A 10,539-nucleotide genomic window follows, 5' to 3' on the forward strand; every position below is an offset into this window, starting at 1 on the left:
AAGAACCTCTGGTTAATGATTCCTTANATGATTCCATAGGTACCTCTGGTTAGCCTGATGTTTCCAATTAGGTACCCCTGGTTAATGATTCCTTAGGTACAGCTGGTTAGCCTGATGTTTCCAATTAGGTACCCCTGGTTAATGATTCCTTAGGTGCCCCTGGTTAGCCCGATGTTTCCTTGGGTACCCCTGGTTAATGATTCCTTAGGTACCTATGGTTAGCCTGATGTTTCCTTAGGTACCTCTGGTTAATGATTCTTAGGTACCCCTGGTTAGCCCGATGTTTCCTTAGGTACCTCTGGTTAGCCTGATGTTTCCTTAAGTACCTCTGATTAATGATTCCGTAGGTACCTCTTGTTAGCCCGATGTTTCCTTAGGTACCACTGGTTAGCCCGATGTTTCCTTAGGGTTAATGATTCCTTAGGTACCTATGGTTAGCCTGATGATTCCTTAGGTACCTCTGGTTAATGATTACTTAGGTACCTCTGGTTAGCCTGATGTTTCAAATTAGGTACCCCTGGTTAGTGATTCCTTAGGTACCTATGGTTAGCCCGATGCTTCCTTAGGTATCCCTGGTTAGCCCGATGTTTCCAATTAGGTACCCCTGGTTAATGATTCCTTGGGTACCCCTGGTTAGCCTGATGTTTCAAATTAGGTACCCCTGGTTAATGATTACTTAGGTACCCCTGGTTAATGATTCCTTAGGTACCGCTGGTTAGCCTGATGTTTCCAATTAGGTTCCCCTGGTTAATGATTCCTTAGGTACCCCTGGTTAGCCCGATGTTTCCTTGGGTACCCCTGGTTAATGATTCCTTGGGTACCTATGGTTAGCCTGATGTTTCCTTAGGTACCCCTGGTCAATGATTCCTTAGGTACCTCTAGTTAGCCCGATGTTTCCTTGGGTACCCCTGGTTAATGATTCCTTAGGTACAGCTGGTTAGCCTGATGTTTCCAATTAGGTTCCCCTGGTTAATGATTCCTTAGGTACCCCTGGCTAATGATTCCTTAGGTACCCCTGGTTAATGATTGCTTAGGTACCTCTGGTTAATGATTCCTTAGGTACCGCTGGTTAGCCTGATGTTTCCAATTAGGTACCTCTGGTTAATGATTCCTTAGGTACCCCTGGCTAATGATTCCTTAGGTACCCCTGGTTAATGTTTCCTTAGGTACCCCTGGTTAATGATTCCTTAGGTACAGCTGGTTAGCCTGATGTTTCCAATTAGGTACCCCTGGTTAATGATTCCTTAGGTACCGCTGGTTAGCCTGATGTTTCAAATTAGGTACCCCTGGTTAATGATTACTTAGGTACCCCTGGTTAATGATTCCTTGGGTACCCCTGGTTAGCCTGATGTTTCCTTAAGTTCCTCTGGTTAATGATTCCGTAGGTACCTCTGGTTAGACCGATGTTTCCTTAAGTACCCCTTGTTAATGATTCCGTAGGTACCTCTGGTTCGCCCGATGTTTCCTTAAGTACCCCTGGGTAGCCCGATGTTTCCTTAAGTACCTCTGGGTGATGATTCCTTAGGTACCTCTGGATAGCCCGATGTTTCCTTAAGTACCCCTGGTTAGCACGATGTTTCCTTAAATACCCCTGGTTAGCCTGATGTTTCCTTAGGTACCCCTGGTTAATGATTGCTTAGGTACCTCTGGTTAATGATTCCTTAGGTACCTCTGGCTAATGATTCCTTAGGTACCCCTGGTTAGCCCGATGTTTACTTAAGTACCCCTGGTTAGCCCGATGTTTTCTTAAGTACCTCTGGTTAATGATTCCGTAGGTACCTCTGGTTAGCCTGATGTTTCCTTAAGTACCTCTGGTTAATGATTCCGTAGGTACCTCTTGTTAGCCCTATGTTTCCTTAGGTACCACTGGTTAGCCCGATGTTTCCTTAGGTACCTCTGGTTAATGATTCCGTAGGTACCTCTGGTTAGCCCCATGTCTCCTTAGGTACCTCTGGTTAGCCAGTTTTCTCCCTTGACACCGCCGGACCTTCTATGGCCAGTTGCTTTCCAGGTACCTCTTTACCCCGTTGTCTCCATTGACACCCCCGGTTATATTATGGCCCGTTACCTCCACACGTATACTCGTTAGCCCATTGGTTCCCTAGGGACCCCAAGTTATCATGTTGACTTCGGATCCTTTGACACTCGTAGTTAGACTATTGTCTCCCAGATATTCTAGTGACTAGTTGTTTTTGTCAGAAAAAAAGGTGGCCGGTACATGCTACCGTATACAATGACACGTTAAATTGGTCCTTCCGTGGCCAAATCATTGGCCATTGTCATGTTAACTTAGGTGATATTCAGACCTAAAACCAAGTCGTTGGAGATCATGCCTATTATTTCAGCACACATCTGCTTTTATTTGGCATTCAGAGGCAATATGAATTTTAATTGGACTAAGGCAAATCCAATATGAAGCGCTTCATTCGATTGCTTTTTGTCCAGTTGGCAGTTAGATTGCCTCTGAATACCAATTGAAAGCAGTTCAATGCCTATATCTATTTTAAGAATCTCATTTCTTATGAAATTTCAATTACACTTCAAGAAATGTATTAATATTCATTATTTAGTACAATCCTTTTATTTACCGTATATGCTTGTTCAATTAATAGAACAGCTATCTGTCCAGAGAGGGTCTGTAGTATCTAGCCTAACAATTATGACGTTACAATAAGCATTACGTCAAAAATCGGATCATGGCATTAATAGCTTGCCATACAGTGATGAATATTTAAGGACTTGACATTTTAAACATATTCTATGACGCGTGGTAATACCTCTTGGAGAATACACTTGAACGGAACTGTTTTAGCAGGTGACGGAACAGCCATTTTTGCGAGAACAATCTCGTGCTTTCTATGGTTGAATAATATCAGTACCGTCAGACAGCGAACGTCCATTGGAAACAATTCGGGAATTTCCGTCAAAATTCTCATTTAACGTCACAGGATTGGTTTCTCAAACAGTTGAACGGAAATTAAAGACTCCAACAGTTTCCGATTGGAAAATCTCCACGTGTAATATATCTTGTTGTTATTGGATTATAACAACACTTTTGGTTGGTAAGTTTATTTTTATAAGGATAGTACAAAGAAAATGTTAATACATTTTTGTATATACACGTAACGGAGAATATTCCGGTCGAAGAGCTGTCTATATAGGGAACGTCTGTCCCAGGTCTACATGTAAATTTGGAATTGGCTTGCTAACAGGATCCCGTCTATATGATGACTCAGGTGATGAAGTAAATCGAGCCTGGTACACATGGTGTCAAATCTAACCCTTAGTGGCTCTAACAAGGATCTCGTCTGTTTCTGATCTCCTCATGAAAGGCTAGAGGTCATTGTCCCTACCCCAACTCCCCTCCGGAACACCTCCAGCGTTGTGACAGTGTCGGTACTGTCTATATTGGCACTCAATCAAAGGTTAAGGACCATTTAACACCAACGGTGTGTACCAGCCATCGTTATCAATCACATTCATAACATCATAAAATATGGGTACATTACACTTGTTCCGACACACATGGCGAGTGTTCGAGGAACCCCTTACTAGGCCAAACACAGAATCCCAGTTACTGCAACCACAAACCGGAAGTAGCTGCTGAGCGGGGAAGCTGAGACACGGACAACAGACTCCTAACATCATACAAAAGACCATTATAATACTTTACAGACTTCCTGGTATCATACAGAATCCATGTGTGATGTCTTATCAGAAACAAGCTAACAATGTAGTATGTTTTCTGAGAGGAGAAAACCTCAACCAAAGATTGGCAAAACAAAACAATATAGTATAACTACCATTACATATGTTTCTAGATCACGGAATATACAGTAAAAGTATGGTTTATAATTTGTATTTCCCCACTTCTTTTTTGTGTTTAGAACTATAGTGTACGATATTCAGCGTTAAATCTACTGCCTTGCAATGATGAAATAAGAAAACAATTAGTATCACACCACTGATGACGTTTGCCTCGCTGATTGACAGATGACCCCGCTACGCAGCTGTCAGTCCAGTCGTAGTATCCTGTTGACGCCGTGGGAACAGGCCTTATACATGTGGAACATATGCTAAACCCGTAACAATGCCACGGATACCATATAAGCTATAAAATCATTTGTATATTATATCTTATAGATAATGTAAGTCACCCATGTTTCGCGTTAAGATACATATGAAAAGTATAAACTATAATGGTCTGTAATATGACCTTCCGTGGGGGCATGTTTCTAATATGGCCTGTCCGTGAGGGCATGTTTCTAATATGGCCTCTCCGTGAGGGCATGTCTCTCATACGACCACTCCGCGAGGGCATACGATTAGGATAAGTCTCTTATACGGCCTGTGCATGAGGGCATGTTTCTAATACGACCTCTCCGTGAGAGCATACAATTAGGATAATTAGGGCATACGATTAGGGTCAGTCCTACATACACCCTGTCCGTGAGAGCATATGATTATTATCAACCTCTTAGGACAGAAATGACGTCGCAAAATAATAACAAAATTCGAATTTTCTATGTTGCAACTTAGTATTCATTTCAAAGCAGGCTGTCAAAGGGTTGGACAGTTTTATTGTTAGAATGAAAACTATGTCACGACAATAATAATAATAAAAGATGTTATTACTAGATATCTGCATTGGTATACCGTGTCTTGAGGATATCCGTCAACATTTGTCCAGATACCTAAGATTAACGCACATGATCCGTCGATAGATTTGATTATTCTCAAGTATGGCGTTCAGCTCCCGGGGATGTTCCCAACTTTTATATATATTTTTATCGGAACAAATCGTACTTTTGACCCAGACATGCTTCTGTAAGTGGACTTTCTCGGCACACCACATGGCTCCCTACGTTTGGCTCAGACACTAAACACGTGCCTGCTGTGAGCATTTGAAACTGATTATTCATATTACCATGTCAAGACTTATCTTAGCAGGTGGCATGGCCTTTAATTTGTCTAACAAGAAACACGAATAAGTAAAATAGGAAACAGGTGTATGTAAATATCGGATTGATTGTGAGAGTAGTTTGTGGCACCAAAATTAGTGAGTGGGTATAGGTTATCAGTGATCACCTATAACACTGTGTAAGAAGTAGCATCTCTTAAGGCTGTATCTACTGTATGGCATCTCCAACTAGAGACGTATAGATACAGCCAGCGTCTTATGGGTTACCGTGTACTATAGGGCAGGATAAAATGCTTGACCAGTCTTCCCGGATTAAACTATATGATCTTTGAAAATAAGGAATATTGAAATAGAAATCCAGTGGTCGAAGGATCTAGAGTTTAACAGCATTTGAATCCCGGTGGGCTTGAAGGCGGGGTCGCGACTTCAGGCGTCTAATGCTACACATGGCCATACACAAGGCCTTAACATAATTATATAAATCACCATTTTTGCTTGCTTTTTTTTCTCTCGTTATGTTTGCATCAAGTTGAATTGCTTTGAATGAAAGCTTGTGTGTGAATAAAATACGTAGCAGAGTATAGATGATACTGTACAATAATGTAAATGTGAATTCTTTTCTTTTTTAGGTGAACAATAATGGACATTTATCTTTTGAATCGGAGCTGCCGGTATATCAAGCAAATTTTGTACTTCCAAGTCGGTTTAAGTTGATTGCAGCATTTTTGGCCGACATAGACACAACACACGCCGGATCCGTATATTACAGGTGGGTTTTATTTGTGGCATGACAAGTTCACAAAGTTCCTGTGAGGTGTTACGGGATTGCGCAGCATCAGTTGTCAGTCGTCAGGTCGATGAATTGTGTAAACATTTCTAACCATACACAACTGCTGTAGCTTGCTTGCGTAGAGGGTTCTCATACATGTAACATTCAAGGCCAACGGAACGTGGATAAACCGTTAAAATCTTCTAACGATTTAGTCTACAGATAATTATATTAGTTTATATTCATAAATAACAAATTTAGTGGCAAGGGTTGCGCGCCTTCAATTTTCGCAAAAAAAAACAACACTTTATGATTCATTATCAAGGTCATAGGGCTCAAATGGTAAAAAAACCTTCAGATGAACTATTATTCACCGCTCAATAATATTTAGTCGATGCAGCTTGCTTGTGAGGATGAATATCAAATTTGGTTAAATTGAATAACCTTGACCCACTTTCAAGGTCACATAGGTCAAATAAATTTGGAACATCAAAACAAATGAAAACCAGGCGATTGATTCATATTTATGAGTCTCTTGTTTCCTTATGCCTATTTTCAGCATTCTAATGTGTATTTGAAGTGTACTATCGGTAGTGTACATGTATTTACTCTGAGTAGGTTCCACGTGTATATATGTGTACTGTATGTTATCTCCTGTTTTATATGTAAACATTCTAAAACTGTGCCTAGTATGTATTCAGCTTCTAGTAAAAAACATGTAGAGGTAGATTAAAGACAAAATAGATATAAACACTGTGAGGTACACTTAGTGGTGTATACAGTAGATATAAACACTGTGGTGTACACTTAGTGGTGTATACAGTAGATATAAACACTGTGGTGTACACTTAGTGGTTTATACAGTAGCTATGAACACTGTGAGGTACACTAAGTGGTGTATACAGTAGATATAAACACTGTGGGTACACTAAGTGGTGTATACAGTAGCTATGAACACTGTGAGGTACACATAATGGTGTATACAGTAGATATAAACACTGTGGAGTACACTGAGTGGTTTATATAGTAGATACAAACACTGTAAGGTACACTTAGTGGTGTATACAGTAGATATAAACATTGTGGAGTACACCGAGTGGTTTATACAGTAGATACAAACACTGTGAGGTACACTTAGTGGTGTATACAGTAGCTATGAACACTGTGAGGTACACATAATGGTGTATACAGTAGATATAAACACTGTGATGTTTATTTAGTTGTGTATACAGAAGATATAAACACAGAAGGGTACACTTAATGGTGTATACAGTAGATATAAACACTGTGGGGTAAACTTAGTGGTGTATACAGTAGATATAAACACTGTGCTGTCCACCAAGTGGTGTATACAGTAGATATAAACACTGTGCTGTCCACCAAGTGGTGTATACAGTAGATATAAACAATGTGGTGAACACTTAGTGGTGTATACAGTAGATATACACACTGTGGTGTACACTTAGTGGTTTATACAGTAGCTATGAACACTGTGAGGTACACTAAGTGGTGTATACAGTAGATATACACACTGTGGTGTACACTAAGTGGTGTATACAGTAGATATACACACTGTGGTGTACACTTAGTGGTTTATACAGTAGCTATAAACACTGTGATGTACACTAAGTGGTGTATTCAGTAGATATAAACACTGTGGTGAACACTTAGTGGTGTATACAGTAGATATAAACACTGTGGTGAACACTTAGTGGTGTATACAGTAGATATACACACTGTGGTGTACACTAAGTGGTGTATACAGTAGCTATGAACACTGTGAGGTACACTAAGTGGTGTATACAGTAGATATACACACTGTGGTGTACACTTAGTGGTTTATACAGTAGCTATAAACACTGTGATGTACACTAAGTGGTGTATTCAGTAGATATAAACACTGTGGTGAACACTTAGTGGTGTATACAGTAGATATACACACTGTGGTGTACACTTAGTGGTGTATACAGTAGATATACACACTGTGGTGTACACTTAGTGGTTTATACAGTAGCTATAAACACTGTGATGTACACTAAGTGGTGTATTCAGTAGATATAAACACTGTGGTGAACACTTAGTGGTGTATACAGTAGATATAAACATTGTGGAGTACACCGAGTGGTTTATACAGTAGATACAAACACTGTGAGGTACACTTAGTGGTTTATACAGTAGCTATGAACACTGTGAGGTACACTAAGTGGTGTATACAGTAGCTATGAACACTGTGAGGTACACATAATGGTGTATCCAGTAGATATAAACACTGTGGAGTACACTGAGTGGTTTATATAGTAGATACAAACACTGTAGGGTACACTTAGTGGTGTATACAGTAGATATAAACACTGTGAGGTACACTTAGTGGTTTATACAGTAGCTATAAACACTGTGATGTACACTAAGTGGTGTATACAGTAGATATAAACACTGTGGTGTACACCTAGTTGTGTATACAGTAGATATAAACACTGTGGGGTACACTCAGTGGTGTATACAGTAGATATAAACACTTTGGGGTACACTTAGTGGTGTATAAAGTAGATACAAACACTGTGTGAACACTTAGTGGTGTATACAGTAGATATAAACAATGTGGGGTACACTTAGTGGTGTATACAGTAGATATAAACTCTTTGGGGTACACTTAGTGGTGTATAAAGTAGATACAAACACTGTGTGAACACTTAGTGGTGTATACAGTAGATATAAACACTGTGGGGTACACTTAGTGGTGTATACAGTAGATATAAACACTATGGTGAACACTTAGTGGTGTATACAGTAGATATAAACACTGTGGTGAACACTTAGTGGTGTATACAGTAGATATAAACACTGTGGGGTACACTTAGTGGTGTATACAGTAGATATAAACACTGTGGGGTACACTTAGTGGTGTATAAAGTAGATACAAACACTGTGGGAACACTTAGTGGTGTATACAGTAGATATAAACACTATGATGTTTATTAGATGGTGTATACAGTAGCTATGAATACTGTTGGGTATATTAAGTGGTGTATACAGACAAATATTTCCATGTAACCAAGATTTGCCCCAGATTTTAGCCCCATACATTTGAACTTAGTCCCTGAACTATGTATGGGAAACAAATGAGATTATATACTCTAAAACTACTTATTAATTTGCTAGGCATTTATAGATATATAAAAACATGCTCCTTGAATCAGACTGTGGTCTGACCCCTCCCTTGAGGATTTAGCCTCTTTGTTATACACTCCATGACCCTATAATATGTTTAACTACTTGGCATGAAATGAAGAACTTAATCATGCTATTAGGCAGGATCAGTACCCCTTGTTATTGATATACAGACCCAAAATGGAAAATATTAATGAAAATATTTTGCAATGATTGCTTAAAACTCCAGGTGAGCGATACATACTCTCTTGGGCCTCTTTGTATAGGTTTTCTAGGAAAATTGTGTTTCTTTTTTAGTAGTTTTGTATTGAATAATTATTCCAATTTTTGTTTAATAAATGTATGAGAGACAAATATGATTATTTTTAGTATGTAAACAAGTGAACAAAGATTGGTTATGTTACAGAGAATCCACAGAGACAGCTTTACTAGAGAAGGCAGCTCAGGATATCCAGGCTCAGTTTGAAGGTTTTGAAACATACATCCCCCGAGCCCTTTTTGTAGCTACATGGGACAATGTGGGTTTCTTTAGGACCAATGACACAGCGGTAAGTAACCCTGCATGAACTTAATACTTGGTCTCCTGAGGACCAACAACATTGTGCTGTGCACTTTGATTTATTTTCTTGTAGACATAAAAAGTTTCATAAAACTAAATAAACTATATAGCTTGTAGATAGTTTTGGTATTGTTATCAAACATTAATGTTCTAGATTTGCAATTCATGTTTTTGTTATTTCCAGTTAAATACTTTTCAAATTGTGATAGCATCTGATGGGGAAAGTTCCTTTGCCTTCTTTAACTACCTGGATGACGGACTTAACTGGATCCGGAGCTCAGGGAAGCTGTCACAGAATGATCCTCCTGCCCAGGCTGCATTTGATTCTGGGGAGGGGCGCATTCATACCAAACTACCTTTCTCAGGCACAGAGGAAGTGGCCAGACTAGCTAAGTAGGTGTACCAAGCATGCACAGGTGTATAAAACATCACAAACGTATTACAGAGAAAAAATAGGTGTCAAACACAACACAGCTATATCACACATTACACAGGTTTATCATAGTTACACAGGTATATCACACACTACACAAGAGTATGACTCACGACAAAGGTGTGTCATAAGTAACACAGTTATATCACACACAACACAAGTGTTTCACACACTACACAGGTGTATCATATATCACACATGTGTATCACACACAACACAAGTGTATCACACACTACACAGGTGTATCATACACAACACAGGTGTATCACACACAACACTGGTGTATCACACACAACACCGGTGTATCATGCACTACACAGGTGTACCACACACTTCACAGATGTATCACGCACTACATGATGTATCACATGCATGACAGGTATATCACATATGACATATGACCCTTAGACATCTTATGGACTAGGAATGATTTCATATATACATTAAATATGTTCGTACAATGTAACAATCCTGAGACATGAACATATGAAAATATATGTGTCGTATTTTGAAGGAAATCCAATGTGGGCATAGCAGGAGTGTGGATGTTCAAGATTGGCAATACATTAGGAGGAGATATCAGCGGACCAGGAGACGATGATGGAGATGGTAAGTTACTGGAACGAGGACACGAGGATGGAGATGGTAAGTTACTGGAACGAGGACACGAGGATGGAGATGGTAAGTTA

At 39.5% G+C, this 10,539-nt stretch overlaps 1 protein-coding gene across 1 annotated transcript in view; it reads left to right on the forward strand.

Annotated features, from left to right (window-relative positions):
* LOC110452693 (nidogen-2-like) overlaps window positions 1-10,539 on the forward strand; it is a 36,206-nt gene that overhangs the window by 2,396 nt on the left and 23,271 nt on the right. Inside the window, exons 2-5 of the mRNA XM_021501346.1 lie at window positions 5,551-5,690; window positions 9,265-9,406; window positions 9,602-9,810; window positions 10,365-10,459. Coding sequence (XP_021357021.1) covers window positions 5,551-5,690; window positions 9,265-9,406; window positions 9,602-9,810; window positions 10,365-10,459 — 586 coding nt within the window. The remainder of the gene's footprint in view (window positions 1-5,550; window positions 5,691-9,264; window positions 9,407-9,601; window positions 9,811-10,364; window positions 10,460-10,539) is intronic.

Source organism: Mizuhopecten yessoensis, unplaced genomic scaffold (assembly GCF_002113885.1).
Source record: "Mizuhopecten yessoensis strain PY_sf001 unplaced genomic scaffold, ASM211388v2 scaffold6821, whole genome shotgun sequence".
NCBI lineage: Eukaryota > Metazoa > Mollusca > Bivalvia > Pectinida > Pectinidae > Mizuhopecten > Mizuhopecten yessoensis.